Source organism: Pyrgilauda ruficollis, unplaced genomic scaffold (genome assembly GCF_017590135.1).
Source record: "Pyrgilauda ruficollis isolate IOZ18807 unplaced genomic scaffold, ASM1759013v1 scaffold48, whole genome shotgun sequence".
Lineage (NCBI taxonomy): Eukaryota > Metazoa > Chordata > Aves > Passeriformes > Passeridae > Pyrgilauda > Pyrgilauda ruficollis.
In genome coordinates, this window is record NW_024526377.1 from 59,559 (window position 1) to 75,619 (window position 16,061).

The 16,061-nt window shown below is 53.9% G+C and overlaps 3 protein-coding genes, 1 long non-coding RNA gene and 4 other non-coding genes across 10 annotated transcripts; 1 reads left to right on the plus strand and 7 right to left on the minus strand.

The window, feature by feature from the left end:
- The first annotated feature begins 43 nt into the window (after nucleotides 1–43).
- TAF12 (TATA-box binding protein associated factor 12) lies at nucleotides 44–6,837 on the plus strand. 3 transcript variants are annotated; one of them, XM_041479175.1, is made up of 7 exons: nucleotides 242–307; nucleotides 2,222–2,478; nucleotides 3,054–3,305; nucleotides 4,489–4,566; nucleotides 5,307–5,421; nucleotides 5,608–5,696; nucleotides 6,375–6,837. In XM_041479175.1, the coding sequence occupies exons 3-7, from the start codon at nucleotides 3,138–3,140 to the stop codon at nucleotides 6,408–6,410; spliced, it is 486 nt and encodes a 161-aa protein (XP_041335109.1). In that variant the 5' UTR covers nucleotides 242–307; nucleotides 2,222–2,478; nucleotides 3,054–3,137; the 3' UTR covers nucleotides 6,411–6,837. The 3 variants fall into 3 exon arrangements, with proteins under 3 accessions (XP_041335108.1, XP_041335109.1, XP_041335110.1); XM_041479174.1 differs by lacking the exon at nucleotides 2,222–2,478 and having other exon boundaries at nucleotides 44–307; XM_041479176.1 differs by lacking the exons at nucleotides 242–307; nucleotides 2,222–2,478 and adding an exon at nucleotides 351–504.
- Nucleotides 6,838–8,266: 1,429 nt separating this feature from the next.
- Nucleotides 8,267–9,838, minus strand: LOC121359992 (ras-related protein Rab-39B-like). The gene is made up of 2 exons (XM_041479429.1): nucleotides 9,515–9,838; nucleotides 8,267–8,699 (listed from the first exon to the last, which is right to left on the minus strand). The coding sequence occupies exons 1-2, from the start codon at nucleotides 9,727–9,729 to the stop codon at nucleotides 8,267–8,269; spliced, it is 648 nt and encodes a 215-aa protein (XP_041335363.1). The 5' UTR covers nucleotides 9,730–9,838.
- Nucleotides 9,839–10,259: 421 nt separating this feature from the next.
- On the minus strand, nucleotides 10,260–11,613 carry LOC121359870 (ras-related protein Rab-42-like). The gene is made up of 2 exons (XM_041479133.1): nucleotides 11,354–11,613; nucleotides 10,260–10,674 (listed from the first exon to the last, which is right to left on the minus strand). The coding sequence occupies exons 1-2, from the start codon at nucleotides 11,611–11,613 to the stop codon at nucleotides 10,260–10,262; spliced, it is 675 nt and encodes a 224-aa protein (XP_041335067.1).
- A 1,099-nt stretch (nucleotides 11,614–12,712) lies between these two features.
- LOC121360008 lies at nucleotides 12,713–15,567 on the minus strand. The gene is made up of 5 exons (XR_005956121.1): nucleotides 15,352–15,567; nucleotides 14,886–14,949; nucleotides 14,259–14,304; nucleotides 13,791–13,894; nucleotides 12,713–13,162 (listed from the first exon to the last, which is right to left on the minus strand). It is a non-coding gene; the product is annotated as an uncharacterized LOC121360008 (long non-coding RNA).
- Nucleotides 13,291–13,361, minus strand: LOC121360036. Its single transcript, XR_005956129.1, has one exon. It is a non-coding gene; the product is annotated as a small nucleolar RNA SNORD99 (small nucleolar RNA).
- Nucleotides 14,103–14,220, minus strand: LOC121360039. The gene has a single exon (XR_005956132.1). It is a non-coding gene; the product is annotated as a small nucleolar RNA SNORA61 (small nucleolar RNA).
- Nucleotides 14,421–14,551, minus strand: LOC121360038. The gene has a single exon (XR_005956131.1). It is a non-coding gene; the product is annotated as a small nucleolar RNA SNORA44 (small nucleolar RNA).
- Nucleotides 15,140–15,282, minus strand: LOC121360037. The gene has a single exon (XR_005956130.1). It is a non-coding gene; the product is annotated as a small nucleolar RNA SNORA16B/SNORA16A family (small nucleolar RNA).
- Nucleotides 15,568–16,061: the final 494 nt, after the last annotated feature.

Consider the following 16,061-nt stretch of genomic DNA (forward strand, 5'->3'; position numbering starts at 1 on the left):
TTCAACTCATTTCTTATCGCCATTTTTGTGTTTTTTCCCTCGAAAAAGCGCCGTTTTCCCCGCTTTTTAGCCGGCCAGGGTTATGCAAATCGCGCGGGGCATGCTGGGCACACCTCTTCCCTGAAGCAGCGACGGGAGGAGGAGCGCTTTTGGCGGGAGCGCTATGGCGCGCACGCGCGCGCAGGGAGCTCGCTCCCCATTGGCGGCGGCGACGGCCGGAAGCGGAAGCGCTGCCGAGTGTCGGCGGGCGGCGGAGGGAGCGCGGCGGTGGCGGCGGGGCTGCGGACTGCCCGCGGGTCATGGGGAGGTACGGGGGGCTCGAGGGGGCTGTGCGGACCACCTGGGGATTCTACATCGGCTGTTGCGAATCCGGGAGGGAGCACAAGAGTGAGCGCCGAGTCGGTCCCGGTGGCGGTCGGTGACCTTCGTTCTGCCCCGCGACTCCCGGCGGGGACGTTCTACACTGGGAGGGGGATTCGTTCCCATCCCGGCTGTCGCCGTGGGGTGAGCGCTTTAAGCTAGGGATGTTCAGCTTGCAGAAGAGAAGGCCTCGGGGAGATTCTTAGAGCGCCTGAAGGGGCTCCAGGGGAGCTGAAGAGGAACTTTGGACAAGGACCTAGAGGGAAAGTACAATGGCTTCCAGCTGCCAGAGTGCAGGGATAGGTGGGATACTAGGAAGGAATTCCTCCCTGTGAGGGTGGTGGGGCCCTGGCACAAGGAGATCTGGCCCTGGGCCCAGGGAGACTGTGGCTGCTTCATCCCTGGAAGTGCCCAAGGCCAGGTTTGACAGGGCTTGTAGCCACCTTGGACAGTGGAAGGTGTCCCTGCCTGTGTCAGGAGATGGAATGAGATGACGTTAAAGTTTCTTCCCTCCCAAACCATTCTGAGATTCTATGATTGTACTTAGATATTTGGTAAAAATCACTATGGTTAATGGGAGTGGGAGCCCCCTGAGCACTCCAGTGAATGTGCTGTTTGTCATTAACGTGGATTTTAGTTACGCCTCTAATGCTGTGCTGTGGCAGAACTGAACAATTTGTGGTGCTGATCGCAGCACCCTAACCTCCTCTTGCCCTGGAGGGAGCTGCTGCTGTGAGGATCTGGGCTTACTTGCCCATCAGCAGGTACCAGGATTCTCTGTTTCCTGGCAGAAAAATAGAGTTTGACCATATTTTTCTTCAGAATCCTGTGGGATGCTTGTCCTCTGCAGCAGGGACTGTGTGATCTTTTCTAACAACGCAATGTGTAGCACTGTAGTAAGGACAATTTGAAACTGTTTCCTCTAACCATCTCCTACAGAATTGGTGATACAAAAAATATCTCGTGTTTCTGTAGGAATGAGAGTTATGTGGAAGAGGAGGATGCAAGAGTAGGTAATACTGACTGGTGACATTCTGGGAAGGGTGTGGGCTGTGGCTTCACTCGCTGAGCTCACAGCAGTTGCTGATGTAATTAAAGATCTAGACACTCAGATAGTTGTAAGTAAATGGGAATGGGATTTATCCTGTGAATCTGCTCCTCCCATGAGTTTGTGTTCAGGGATCTTAGTGGCATGTGAAGGGTGCAGTAAGAACTGGGAATAAACCAAAAAAATGACTTTATGCTGCTAAAGTGCTTCTGCCCAAGGATACTGGGGCTTTGTGTCCAAGGATTTCAGTGCTTCCTTCCCTGCATAGTGAGTAGGAGTTCCTGCTTTGTGGATCTGTGAAGTGAGGCATGAGGTGAGCAGCCTGAGATCAACCCCAGCTAGAGCCAAGACTGAAGGTCTCTCTTGATCTTGTGCTGGACTTTTCAGCCAGAAGTGCTAGCTGAGGGTTTAGGGTGTAGCATAATGATTTTCCATTGTCAATTCGATTAAAATGGAGTTGGAATCTTGCCAAGAGCACTGCAGAAGGGTGTCAGGGACATAAATTCCCCTCAAAGGGCTCCGTGTCTGCAGGTGCATGAGTGTGTATTGGAGTGAAGCACTAAAGCTTCTGAATTCTCTCATGTACTTTCTCGTGTGGGTTTTGATATTAATTATTCCAAACTAACCAGGCTTGCTGTCATGAAGGGAAATGTCTCTTTGTAGATCAGGGAGCAGACACTGTATGTGAATGTCCCTAAAACTGATTAAACAAACACTTCTTGTGAGTTCAGCCTTAGCTTCTCAGCCATCTCTGGCCCCACCATGAGAGGCTTTGCCATCAAAACATTCCTTAAACTCTCTTTCCTGTGACAGACCCATCAATGCTGCCCACGGTGGTTGTGGTAGTGGAAGGTGCAAGGTTTGGATGAATTTCCTGTCATGAAGCAGTGAAGACAGAGCAAAACTTCATTGAGCCTGAGGCTTAGAGCAGAAACAGAGGAGGTACCAGTCAGTGTTCACCCCATGACCAACAACCTTAGTAACTTCAGCACCTGGAGGATCTGTGTAACCACACAACCATTGGGAGCTCCATAAATCCCACTCCATTTCCTGTGGCTGCCAATTGCCTGGTATGGGAACACATATGTTTCTCTCCCTTTGAGCACCAGATTGTGTTCTCAGAACCCAAAATGAACCAATGTTGTCAGTCCCACATGGAGGGCTCACTGCAGGTTGGGCTGTGAGCATGATGCTGCCAAAAGCGATACTGCAGGGAGGCTGGGTCCTGTGTTCTCTCGGGGGCTCTGGATTGTGGGGATGAGGGATTCCATGCTACTGCAGCAGGAAAAAGCCATGTCCTGCAGTTAAAATCTGCTCTGAGTGGTCTGTTCTTTGTGGGAAATGGTCAGGAAGGCTGTGTGAGGGTGGACGTGGAGGGGTTCAGCTCAAGGGATGAATGGGTGGGTAGGTCAGTGCTGTCACCAGCGTGCAGCCACTCTGATGCTGGAAAACTTAATTTTCTGTACACCGGGGAACGTTTTCTCTGCTACTAAGCATCACTTCTCCCTTCATGCTGTGAGCAGAGATTCCTGATCATTAAACTGCAGGCCCTTGTCAGAACACTGCAGTTTTCTCTGGACAAAGACCTGTTCACCCTGCTGAATTCCTTCTGTTTGCTAACCATGGCTTTCCTCTCCCTTTCCAGCTGATTGTTTTGGATCCTCAGAACCCCAAGAAGAAGCAAGACTTAAACAATCTTTATGATCTAAAAGCTAAAGCCCAACAGATTATGAACCAGTTTGGCGCGTCTGCCTTGATCAACCTCTCCAACTTCTCCTCAATCAAGCCAGAACCAGCCAGCACCCCCCCACAGAGCTCCATGGCCAACAGCACCACTGTGGCAAAGATGCCAGGAACGCCCAGTGGAGGAGGGCGGCTCAGTCCTGAAACCAACCAGGTAATTCCATCCTGAGTTTGGGACAACAGGGATGATGCTCGGGCATCACAAGTATCACAGACTTGCCTGTGTCTTCATTTGCCTTCTTTAAATCACCAGCAGAAATATAATGTTTATTAAATTGCCAGTTACTGAGTGAACAAAACTTCCTCACAGAGTTTCTCTCTCCCAGGTGCTTCCTGGCTGGATGGGGTTTGGATGCTGCAGGTGTAGAGGTTTTTGCAGTCTTAGGAAAGTGTATATTGGGGTGTGATGGGGGAAGTTATTTTTAAGTGGGGCTTAGATGGGAAAAATATGGGGAGAAGTGAGTGGTGAGGTGCAGCTTGCCCAGAGAAACTGTGGCTGCCCCATTCCTGAGAGTGTCCAAGGCCAGGATTCATGCAGCTTGGAGCAGCCTATAGTGGAAGGTGTCCCTGCCCATGGCAGAGGGTGGAATGGGATGAGCTTTAAGGCCCCTTCCACCCCAACCTGGCATGGAGCCTTTGATGCACATAAAACAAACTGCTGCCCAGGGAATGTCCTGGCATTGCTCCCTGATGGCTTTCCTGGCACCCGGACTCTTAGGAAGTTCACTAAACCCCAGCATAAAACAGCCACAACAGTGAAGGAATGAGGAAGTGCAGGAATTTCCCATCTGTGTCTGGTTGACCTGACCAGGCTGACAACTTCCATCCATGTCTTTTAAGACTCAGCATCTTGTTGTTCAGCGCAGTGTGGTTTCTGCTCCTGCCAGGTCTGACTGCCCTGGAATAACCCAGCACTCCCACAACTCTGTTTTCCATATGAAGCACTAAAGCTGATAACTGCTAGAGCCATGGAAATGCTTCCCTCATGCCCTGGGCACAACTTTAGTCACTGATACACTGATTGCACTTGCTGTCTGCATCTTAACACTTGTAGTTTTGCTTTTCCATTCCTTGCCAGCAGCATTTTCATGCTGGAAACATTTATTCTGGTTGCTGCACTCCAGTTGCTGTCCTGAGCAACCACTGGTGCTTGAAAATGACTCCTTACACCTGATATTTCTTATCTCTACCATTCCTGAGCTGATAGACTGTGTCAACAGTGTGACTCGGCCCTGGGGGCATGGGGGAGGAGGTGGTTGTGGTTATGGCTGTGCTCCACGGGCAGCTTCTTTGCTGGAGCAGGGGAGTAAATCCTTCCTCTCCTCCCACACGCTCAGGTTTTAACCAAGAAGAAATTGCAGGACCTGGTGCGTGAGGTGGATCCGAACGAGCAGCTGGATGAAGATGTGGAAGAGGTAGGTTCCAACCCATGGAAGGGACTGCAGGAAGAGGTAATTTGTCACGGATCAGTGGGCCTTTGTCCAAGGAGGGAGCACTGGTTCATGTAACATTTGTTTTCCCATGCAGCCTTCAGCCATCCCTGGTTTTCTGCATCCCAGTCCCAAAAAGGCTTTTAAAACAGCAATTGCAGAAAACACCTGTGAAATTCACTCCTTTGAGTGGAATTTTGGACACCACAATATAAGAAAGATCTAAAGCTATTAGAGGGCTCCCAAAGGAGACTCTGAAGATGGGGAAGGACCAGGAGGGACCACAAGAGGAGCAGCTGATGGCACTTGGTGTGTTCAGCTGGAGCAGAGGAGATTGAGGGCAGAGCTCAGTGGGGGCTGCAGCTCCTCCCAAGAGACAGCTCTGACCTCTGCTCCCTATGGCAGGGGCAGGAGCCAGGGAATGGCTAGAGCAGGGTCAGGATCAGGGAAAGATTCTTCCCCCAGAGTGTGCTGGGCACTGCCCAGGCTCCCCAGGCAGCCAGACTCAAGGAGCATTTGGACAATGCTTTCAGGCACAGGATGATGATTGCTGGGGTGTCCTGTGCAGGGCCAGGAGCTGGTCTGGATGATCCTTGCAGGTCCCTCCCAACTCAGGATATCCTGTAATTCTAAATACCAGCTTCTGAGGGCTTGTTTTCATCTTCCCACATAATTTCAACTGCTCAATGCTGACCAGACCTATTGTTGCCCTTGTTCCACCACAGATGCTGCTACAGATCGCCGATGACTTCATTGAGAGTGTGGTGACGGCCGCCTGCCAGCTCGCACGGCACCGCAAGTCCAACACTCTGGAAGTCAAAGATGTCCAGTTGCACCTTGGTGAGTGACTCTTACCTGGTTTTTTCCCTTCTCCCCCCAACTCTCAGCTCCTCCTGGAGTCAGGGCACAGCTGCAGTGCTGTGGTGGAAGCCTGTGAGTAGATAATGCATCCCTGCCTGTGGCAAGGGGTTGGAGCTGGATGAGCTTTAATGTCTCTTCCAACATAAACCATTCTGTGAATTCCAGAGCGCCAGTGGAACATGTGGATCCCGGGTTTTGGTTCTGAAGAAATCAGGCCCTACAAAAAAGCCTGCACTACAGAAGCTCACAAACAGGTAAGGAGCCCTCACAACACCAGGAATTACATGGAAGGCTGATATGAGGATGGTGGTCATGGCCTCCTGGCATTGTGAATTTGTGGCCTCTTCCAAGTTGTTCAGACTGGAAATGACTTCCAGAGCCTCCTGACCTGTTATGTGCAGTGGGCTGAGGCTGCTGTGTCTCCTCAGCTATGTTGGCTTTGCCCAAAGAGAAGCAGCAGCTCTTGGTGCTGAGGAGCTTGGGAGGGTTAAAACCAACAAGGAGCTGCACACAGGCACTTCTCGGCTGCCCCTGGCAACCCCATCTCTGTGCAAAGGGACTGAAAACACCCTTAATTTTGCTTTTAAACTGCATTGGACCATTGGTTTTTAAGCTGTGGTGAGAACTGAGAAGGAGCTGCCCTGCAGTGGGTTCGTGAGTGATGCTGCAGCTCCCACTGGGCAGAGAGAGGGACCTTGAGATGGGCTTTGATTCCACTGCCCCAGGTTGCCAGGTGGAGCAGCACAGATATTTCCTTCTTCTCTTCAGCCTGGAACCCCATTAAAATTCAAACAGACCTGAAAGACCTGTGTGGAAGCAAGTCAGACAGCGTCCTGGGAGCACCTGGGATGCCTTGTTTCTGCTGTGGGTGGTTGTGAAGTCACCTGCTCTGAGCTGCTCAGCTTCCCATGGTTTTCCCTCTCTTGTTGCAGAGAATGGCACTGATCCGCAAAACGACCAAGAAATAGCCCCTGGACACAGCCGGAGACACCACCAGTGCAGTTTGGGATTCCTGCCGCTCCACTGAAGCCTCCATGATGTCACCTGTGGGATATTTTTTTAATGCTTTACAGAGAAGCATCTATTTTTTATTAATGGTGCAGCAATATCTTGACTTGATGAGGAGACCTGCCAAAAACATTCTACGCCCTGTTCTCGTTCCTCCTCAGAATGCGACATATCTCAAACAGACTTTTATTTGTGACTTGAAAGTGGTTTATTGTACAAGTGATTATCCAAGGGACAGAGCATTTGATTGTGTGTGGGACAGTATTAGAAGTATCTGTAGAGGTTTTTGTTTCCTCCTTCCTGCCCCTACCTGCTCCAGTACTTTGTAATGTCAGTGTTTATATAAATACTTGCGTTTGTTTTACATGAATAAAGAAATTATTCTAAGCTGCTGGCACAGGCTTGTGCTCTTCAGGCAGCATTGCGCAGGGAGGGTCCCTGTCACCTCAGCTCTGTGTGTGGTGCTGTTCTGTGGGAGAGCTCCTGGGAGTTTACAGGGAGCAGAATCGTGGAATATCCTGAGCTGGAAAAGATCCCCAAGGATTATTGAGTCCAGCTCCTGGCCTGCCCAGGACACCCCACCAATCCCACCCTATGCCTGAGAGCACTGTCCAACACTCTGGAGCTGTGGCAGCCTTGGGACTGTGCCTATTCCCTGGGGAGCCTGGTCATTGCCCAAGCACCCTCTGAGGGAAGAACTGTTTCCTAATATGCAATCTATCCCTCCCCTGACACAGCTTCAGCTGTTCCCTCGAGTCCTGTCTCTGGTCACAGGGAGCAGAGATTGGAGGTGTCCCTTGGGAGGAACTGCAGATGCTGGTGAGTCTCCCGTTTCCTCCAGGGTGAACAAACTGAGTGCCTTCAGCTGTTCTTCCAGAGGTTTCCTCCCCTCCAGACCCTTCTAGACCACAAGGATTTGGCCAGTCCCTCACCTGCCAGTCAGGATGGCCAGGTCACTTCCCTCCTGACCTCCAAGCCATTGCTGGGATATTTGGACTGTTGGGAGGGGGATGTTGTGACAAAGCAGGATGTCAGGGTGCCCCTGATTCTGTCTGTGCCTGGACATAGAAAAGGTCACATGCCCCTATTCCCACTGCTCTCCTCAGACCTCAGGGAGGCTTGCAGGGGCTGTGTTGTGGGGATGCAGGGGTTAACAGCACGGCAAACTCCTGCACGACAGGAAGGCTCCTGCAGCCCTAGGCAGAGGTGGGCTCATCCTCCTTGTCCAGCTCTCTGGAGGCTCCCGGTACCTGCAGGGGAAGCCAGGGTGGGTGCAGGTCCTTCCATGACTATCCCGGGCTCACTGCTCATGTCGGTGTGGGGTGAGGAGCCTGGGGAGCTCCTTTCTGCACCTCTCTGCAGCAGAGAGGGGTTTTTTCAATTTATATTGTATGAAGATTAATCTGAAAGGGAAAGTGGGCATTTCCTCAGAATGGTATGTGGTTATTTTTGTGTTGGACTCAGCTAGGCATGTACTCAGCCGGAGTGGCAGATATATCATCTGAGTTCTACAATAAATTTGTCACTCTTAATTCTATTTTGAAAGACTTAAAGATTCAGGGATTTATGATAGGGATCTCAGTCAGTACAAGAGAGAATAGGGGAAGGGGTGACATTGACTTTTGCAGGCCTGTGGGGTTCCACCTGAGGACTTCACCCTTCCAACAAGCTTCCTTTTTCCCAGGAAAACACAAGCAGGCAGAGGGTGACCAGAGGTATTTAATACAGCCATGCCACCCCTGCCTGTGCCTGGCTGCTCCATATCCATTTCCCCTCCTGAGCCCAGCATGTCCCTGCCTTGCCAGTGTCCCCAGCTCTAGCACAAGCATCTCTTCCGCTTCTCCTCCTTCTCCAGTGCCTGAGCCCTGGGCAGCACTGGCAGTGGGATGCTGCTCTTCACCCCGTCCCACGCCTCAGTGGCCACCAACCGCCCCGTCTGCAGCGCTTGGTAAATGGCCACCGTCAGCATCTGGAAGGCCTGGACCACATTGGAAGCATCTTTGGCTGAGGTCTCCACGTACTGGACACCCAGTGAGGCTGCTAACTTCTCCGCCTCCCTCTGGCCCACCCGGCGCTGCCCAGCCAGGTCACTCTTGTGTCCCACCAGCAGGAAGACCATGCGGAAGGGCTGGATCGAGTCAGTCACCTCTCGGTGCCATTGCCGGATGCTCTCAAAGGACGCGCGGTTGGTGATGTCGAAAAGCAGCATTCCCCCAGCCGAGTTGCGGTAGTAGGAGCGAGTCACGGACCTGGGGTGGGGACACCAAGAGCAGGGGAGTGAGTGGCCCCTGGGGTTTCCTGTGTCACCTCGGGCAGCATGTTCCCTGCCTACAGAGTGGCCCTGGCTAGGACCTGCTCCTGCAAGCAGCACCTTGCGTTCAAAGCACCATGAGAGGAGTGAGAATCAGCCTTTTGCTGTGTCAATAAGAGCTCCAGGGGCAGCTCTGTCTGTGCTCAGCCACCTAAGCTCGTCTGTCTCCTGCAGCCACAGCCCCCAAGTGCCCCTGTGTCTGCAGCCATGTCCCCAGGGCTCCACCATCCCTGCTGTCATGGTCCTGGAACTCTACTGTCCCTGCTGCCATGTCCCCAGTACTTTCCCATCTCTGCTGCAACAGTCCTGGAACCTTCCCATTCCTGCAAACCCAGATCTGCCACTTTCCCATCCCCTGCAGCCACATCTCCCAAGCTTTCCTGTCGCCAGGAGCTGCCTGGCTGGTGGAGACAGCCCCACAGTGAGGTGTGAAGGCTTCTAGCAGCTGAGCTGAGGAAGATGTTTTGCCCAGCACTCAGTGGGCTCCCAGCTGTTCCCCAGCCCCTCTGCAGCTGGTGTGGCAGGGGGGTTCTTGGGGGAGTACTGCACCCCCTTCAGAGCAGGAACAAGGGCTTACAAGGCAGTCCCAAGGGCTCCTTTCCCTCGGCTCTTGACATGGGGTTCCTTACCCAAAGGGACAAGTGGGAACACAGCCACATCAACAACCTCTTTGGGCTTGGAATCACAACACTCCACCCCAAATCTGGAGGGGGACACCTATCTCCACCACCCCTCCTGACCCCATGGACCCACCTGAACCTCTCCTGCCCGGCTGTGTCCCAGAACTGCAGCTTCACTTGCAGCCCCGGCTCCAGCTCCACAAATTGGACGTAGAAGTCCACCCCCACCGTCTGGTTGACAGCGTCCAGGAAAACACCCTCGGTGTAGCGCCGCAACAGTGAGGATTTCCCCACTGTCGAGTCCCCCAGCATGATTACCCGGAACTGGTACTGCCACCGTGGCTCCATCAGTGCCTCTGGTGCCTGCCAGGACCTGCCACCCCCGCACCAGGAGCGTGTTCAGGCAGGCGGGGAGCTCCTCCACCCAGGAGGCGTTCCCTGTACCATTGGGGCTGTGTGGTCCCTTTGGAGCCCCTTTGTCCCCTTTATTTTGGCTCCATCCAGCAGGAAGCACTCAGGGGTGCCTGCTCCCATTTTCCCATGGACAGGACACCCTGGAAAGTGTCCTAGACAAGGGGAGCTGTTGCCCCACCAGCAATGCCCCCAAAAGCAGAGGATCCCCCATGCCATGGATTGAGTGCTGTGCCCCTGCCTGGGATGCAGTGCTCAGCACAGCCTTTATTTAGTGTGGAAAAGACTTAGGTTTATTAAAACACTCCTACAGCAGAGTACTATTTTTTCAGAGCCCCCAAATTAAGGTTTGAAATAAACCCAAGCCCAGGTGGGAGACCCAATCCCATAATCACCCAAGGGCTGCAGGTTCTGGGTGGAGAGAGAAGCATCCCCACAATTTGGGGTCCCATGTCCCCCTATCCCCATCAGCACTGACAGCGCTCCTGGGGGTCCCTCCCTGCCAGGGGCTGGCAGTGACTCTGTTTGGGGATGAGCCTGATGCCATCACATCCCTGGTGTGGGGCAAGGATCCCCCCGGCCAGCGCCTGCTGGATGCCTCCAGCCAGTGTCTGGAAGGCCAACTCCACGCTGAGGTTGCTGAGGGCCGAGGTCTCCACGAAGGCCATGCCCAGAGTGGCGGCGAGGTGTCCGGCTTCCTCTGCTGACACGGCTCGCTCGGCCACCAGGTCACACTTGTGTCCCACCAGGACAAAGGCAGGCAGCCGGTCCCCCGCAGCCTCATGGTACCACTCAGGAACATGCTCAAAAGATGCTCGGTTGGTGAGGTCAAACACCAGCAGCACCCCTGCCGCACTCCGGTAGAAGGACCTGGTGATGGATCTGGGCATACCCAGCAGATTTTCAAAGGATACTGGGAAGCTCTGACACCGACAGCCCTAGGATGGGGCTTGGGAGATTTTTGGGTGACAGCTTGGACCCCCAGTAGTTGTAAAGGGAGACCTGTCTTGTCTTGTCTATTTACACCGCTCTTTTCTGTTCAGCATCCCTCTCCCCAGACTGGGGGGCTCCAGAGGAAGCCTGTGGAGTTGTCAGGGTCTCTGTGGTACCGTTTATCCCCCACAACAGCCCCAGTTGCAGTGGGGATGGGGCAGCGCTGGACAGAAACAGAGCACCACCAGAGCCAACCCTGGGGTTCACAAAAGGTTCCCGGGATGGGGAGGGCCTGGGAGTCCAGCTCCAGCCGCAGCACTTTGGTCTGCAGCCCTTTGTGCCCCATTTGAGCCTCTCTCACACTCCCAGGTGCTTCTGACTGCAGCCTGATGCAATCAGGAAAGAAACCACCCAGCCCCAGCCCACCAGCACACGGCAACGAGCACCCGGCCGTGCTCCCTTGGCTGCTGCCCTGAACAGCTCCAGTGTCACTGCAAGCTCAGCACAAGGTGTCACCATCCCAGTGAGCCATTGCTGTCTGTCCCTGCATACCCCGCTGGGGATTTACAAACACCCCAGAGTGGGAGGATGACTCAGTGGGGTGCTGGGGTCCACACACCCACCTCACCTGAACCGCTCCTGACCAGCCGTGTCCCAGATCTGCAGCTTGGCCTTGCCGGTGGGTGGCATCAGGATAGTCCGGCTGTAGAACTCGACGCCAATGGTGGGGCCTGGAGTGGCTGCCCCACCAGGACCCCCACCCGGCCCGTCCGTGAAGCAGCGCAGCAGTGAGGACTTGCCCACGGCTGCGTCTCCCAGCACGATGACACGGAACTGGAAGTATCCCTCAGGGTCAGGATCCTGGGGGGAATCTGCCACTGTCTCCATGGCTGAGCTGACTAGATCCCAACCCACCGCATTCCTGCTGTGCTAGCAGCGAAAGGACAGGTCTCCACCCTTGTCCCCACCCCACCTGGGGACAGGGACAGCTCTGGGCCTGCAGTCACCTGGACAGACAAACAAACTGTCCCAGGGAGGGAGTAGCTGCCAGCTCCGTCCTCATCCTTCCCGGTAACACCGAGGAAAGAAGTTTAAGTCTTCTTCCCAGGTGTACATACAAAAAAGGGATCGGAGCTGCTGCACAGCTCTTTCAACCACTTAGGAAACTCACTGAATTAATTTATTTGCCTTTTTAATTCCCTTGTTTTTAAAGCAATTTTTATCCATTTACCTGTTTCCCAACAACCAAACTCCAAAACACAAACCCTAGCAACACCCCAGCATTTCAAACTTTAGCAGCAATACAGGTTCAGCCCTAATCACATTGGCATTTAGTCTTGGTTGTCACCAGGATGTTGTTCAGTGTTGCCACATGCCAGCTGCACATGTCCGCCTCTACTGGCAGCCCCTCATGTCTCCACTGCCTGGCTTTGGTGACAACAGGGACAGCCAGGCAGTGAGTGCACAGACTCACTGGTGTCCTCAGGAGCCAAGATCCTGGGAGAGCTTCGAGATGCTCCACAGGGCATCAAGACCTGCAGGTAGACTAGAGGAGCCTGAGGCACCAGCTCAATATTCCATGACAAAATTTTACCTCCGGTTCAGAGACTTCACCACAGCCCAGCCATCCAGGGACAGAAGAGAGTGGCTCCAACTCAGAGGCTCTGGCTCCCTACAACCCATTTTTCTTCATGGTGAGGAAACAGGCAACCAGAATCACCAAGGCTCCAGCTGAGGGTGTTGGAACATCCCAAGGTTGCAAGAAGTTGCTCTAGTACCTCCATGGAGGCCCAGGTGTTTCTGCATTCCAGGGACCCGAGGAGGGCTGTGGGGAACACCCCACTGGCAGGGTGCTGCAGCAAACACAGGACTTGCCTCTGAGCACTGGTGAACTCCACTGGAAGGGGATGCTCAGGCTCCATGGCTCAGAGCCAGCCCAGCCTCACCCCATCCCAATGCAACTCAAACACACGAGACACCACAAGGATTTGAAGTAATTGCATTTATTAAAATCCTATCACACACAGAGAATAGTCCAAGTTGGAAGGGAGCACATGGATCACCGAGTCCAGCTCTTAAGTGAATGGCTCATACAGGGATCAAACCCACCACCTTGGCATTACTGGCTCCCTGCTCTAATAAAGTATTTAATATCCAGACACCCTCCTGAGAAAACTCCATGGAACAGACTGTTCTTCCAGGTGGAGCATCTGAACTGGAGCTTCAGCAACACCTGGAGCCAAGCCAGTTCCATCTCCCTCCACTGTAGGTGAATGGAGCCCAGAAGTGGCTAATTCCACTTGGTGGAACTCATAGCTCAGGAAGGAGCCAGGATCTGGCTCTGCAGAGCTCCCACTTCTGGAGGAGAGGGGTGGGAGAGAACAGTCTGGCACTGCAGCACCAAGTCCCTCAGGGATGGCTCACCCTCTGCTTAGACCTGAAAAAAGGGATAAAAAAGAATCCAGCTGAGTGATGAGCAGTCAGGCTCAGTGCAGTGTCAGATTCCATCCACATTCCAGGACTCCTGGATGTCCCCTCCCCGCCCTGAGATTTTGGGTAGCTTATGCCTGGCCTCAGCCCCATATCCGCAGGACTCATTCAACAGTCTCCAGACTCGGGAATCATCACAGACCAGGCTGCACTGCCACTGATCTCACCCACACCCCGCACCACAGATGTCAACTCTGGTCAATTAAAAGCCTCTGAAACAAGGTTGATCATTCCCACCTGCACAGTCCCGGTGAAAAACTGGCCACTTCCAGCACAGTCAGCTTGAACTGTCCCGTCCTCCAGACCCCACTCCAGATCACACAATCCCAGAATGGTTTGAGTTAGAAGGCACCTTAAAAGCTCACCCTATTCCACACCCTGCCATGGGCAGGGATACCAGACCAGGATGGCCTAAGCCCCATCCAACCTGGCCCTGGACACTTCAGGGATGGGGCAGCCAAAGTTTCTCTGGGCAACCAGGGCCTCTTCAACCTCACAGCCAAGAATTTCCTCTCAGTATCTAGTTTACCCTTACTGCCCATCCCAACACCAGGAGTTCCCCAGAGGACACTCACATGTTCTGCACTGCAGCTTTTCCACAACTCAGGTCCTATGGGAAGCAAGCTGAAGCCCTTGGGACAGGGCTCACAGGTTCTCATCTTTTTCCACAGAATTACTGCTGAAAAAACAGAGCGAGAGTTTAGTGCCTGAAGCCAGTGGGTCACTGTAAATCCATGGCTCAGATATTCCTGACAAATTCTAGCCCCCCAACCCTCATGGCATGTCTGCCCCCTGTGGCCAATGTTTATCCCTTCTCCCGACCAGGAGTTTCCTTCCCAACCAGAATTCCCAAAACAGTGAGGCCAGCACAGCCTGTCTTCCTAGTGGCCCCTCTCAGCCAGGACACACCTGCAGAGAGCCCAAGACCAGCATGAATGTTACTCTTCCTCCTTTTTCGACCACAAGATCGGTATTCAGATCTGATGGGAAAGGGATTTGGAGGGATGAGCTGTGGAGATCCAACAAAGGTACTACCCTCTCACCTGGGTTTATCCATCAGATGGGTGAGTTCTGGAACACCCAGGACTCCTGGAAGACATCACAACATACCCCCAGTATCAGCAGTGGGCTGCAGACTTTTGTGGACACACCTTTGATTCATTTCACCCTGGAACCCCAAGCAAGAAACAGCTCAATTCCCAAAAATGTATTGGAGGGGTGAGTGACAGTCACAGGCAGAAGAGGCCCGGCAGTCAAAGACCTTCCCATTGCTCTGGCATGTTGTTGGAGACCTGCAGCTACTGCATGGAGCCACAGCTCTTGGATTAACATGCAGGTAAACACAGAGTTTATCCGGTAAAGTCTGTGACAGAGTGATTGACTAGCTCTGGGATCAGGGCTGACACCCTGTTCTGTCTCTAGCGAGCCCCAGAGAGAGGAACTGCCCGTATCTCATGCACACATGATCTGGATGGGGCAAGGACTAAGGGAGTTTGCAGGGTCAAGACCTATGAAGGATGCACAGCCTCGGAACAGCATGCGCTAGCACTGCCCAACAGCAGAGGGGCAGCAAACGCTGCTGGTTCCTACTCTGGTCCAGGGAGGCCACAAAACCAACCAATTCTCAGCCTCTCAACAGAGGACTCCAGAACCTGGATCGCCCATCTCACCTGCCCAAAGCTGAGGCTGTCACCAGCCATCCCATGTCCCGGGATCACCTTCTACACCAGGATGCTGCTGGGGAAGAAGAGAGTCTTGAGATTTAAGTAAATTGCAAGAGAAGTAAGTTAAAACAAAACTACAGAAAGACGGGATACATCCCTTCCCCTCCTCCCACGCCGTGCATCAATACGGACCCCAGGGGCAGGGATTTGCGGCGGCCGCCTCCTTCCAGCACCAGTAACCCCCCCCAGCCCATGGCGGGTTCTGTACTTTCCCGAAATGTTGCCGGACAGTTATGAAGGTTCCAACTGAGCGGCGACCGTCGAGGAAAATCCCTTTGCTCTCGGCTCCTTTTTGACTGCATCTACCACAGCACCGACAGACGCAGCTTCGATAGGGCCGGGCGGCTCTTCCGCCCGCGGCCGCCTGTCCCGGGTCAGGGCATTAGCTCGGCCTCGGGGGTCCCTCACTCACCCGGGGCCGGGCCCGGCCTGAGGAGGGCGGCGGGGGCAAGGTCGCGCTGCCCTTCGCAGCCTTCGCAGCGCACCGAAGCGCCGCCGCCGGACGCGATGCCCACAGGGCGCCAATGCGGCGGAGCCGATGCGGCGGGAGAACCCCAGCGACGAAGGATGGCGGTGGATGGTTCCCGACGGCAACCACACAGCCACCATAGCTCGCCGCCATGGCCGAAAGAGGCGGAAACTGCTCCGCGGCCACCTTTTATAGCGCGACAGCACGGGCTCCGATTGGCTGCTGGTGCCGGGCTCTCTCGCAGAGGCTTCTGGGAGTTGTAGGTCGCGCCGCGTACAGTCCCAGTCATCGTTCCTGCCTTTCCCCCTTCCAGTCTCCCCCTCCACCCCATCACAAACCATAAAAAAGACTCCTGAACAACCTGCTCTAGGTGTTCCTGCCCATGGCAGCGGGTGGAACGAGATGAGCTTTCAGTCCTCTCCCAACCCAAACTATTTCAGATCCCATGATTCACAACAACCCCCACTAGCACTGGGAGCAACTGCACACCCCCACCCCACCGAAATGACTCTCCAGTCCGGCTGGGACAAGTACAATTTCTCTCTCCTTCTCCATGCAAGGTCCACACCAGGGGTGCTCTTTGAAAAGCTGAAAACAGCAACTGCATTTCCCCTTCTCCTTCCTCCCTTTTGGAACGGGGTTGGGGCGGGGGG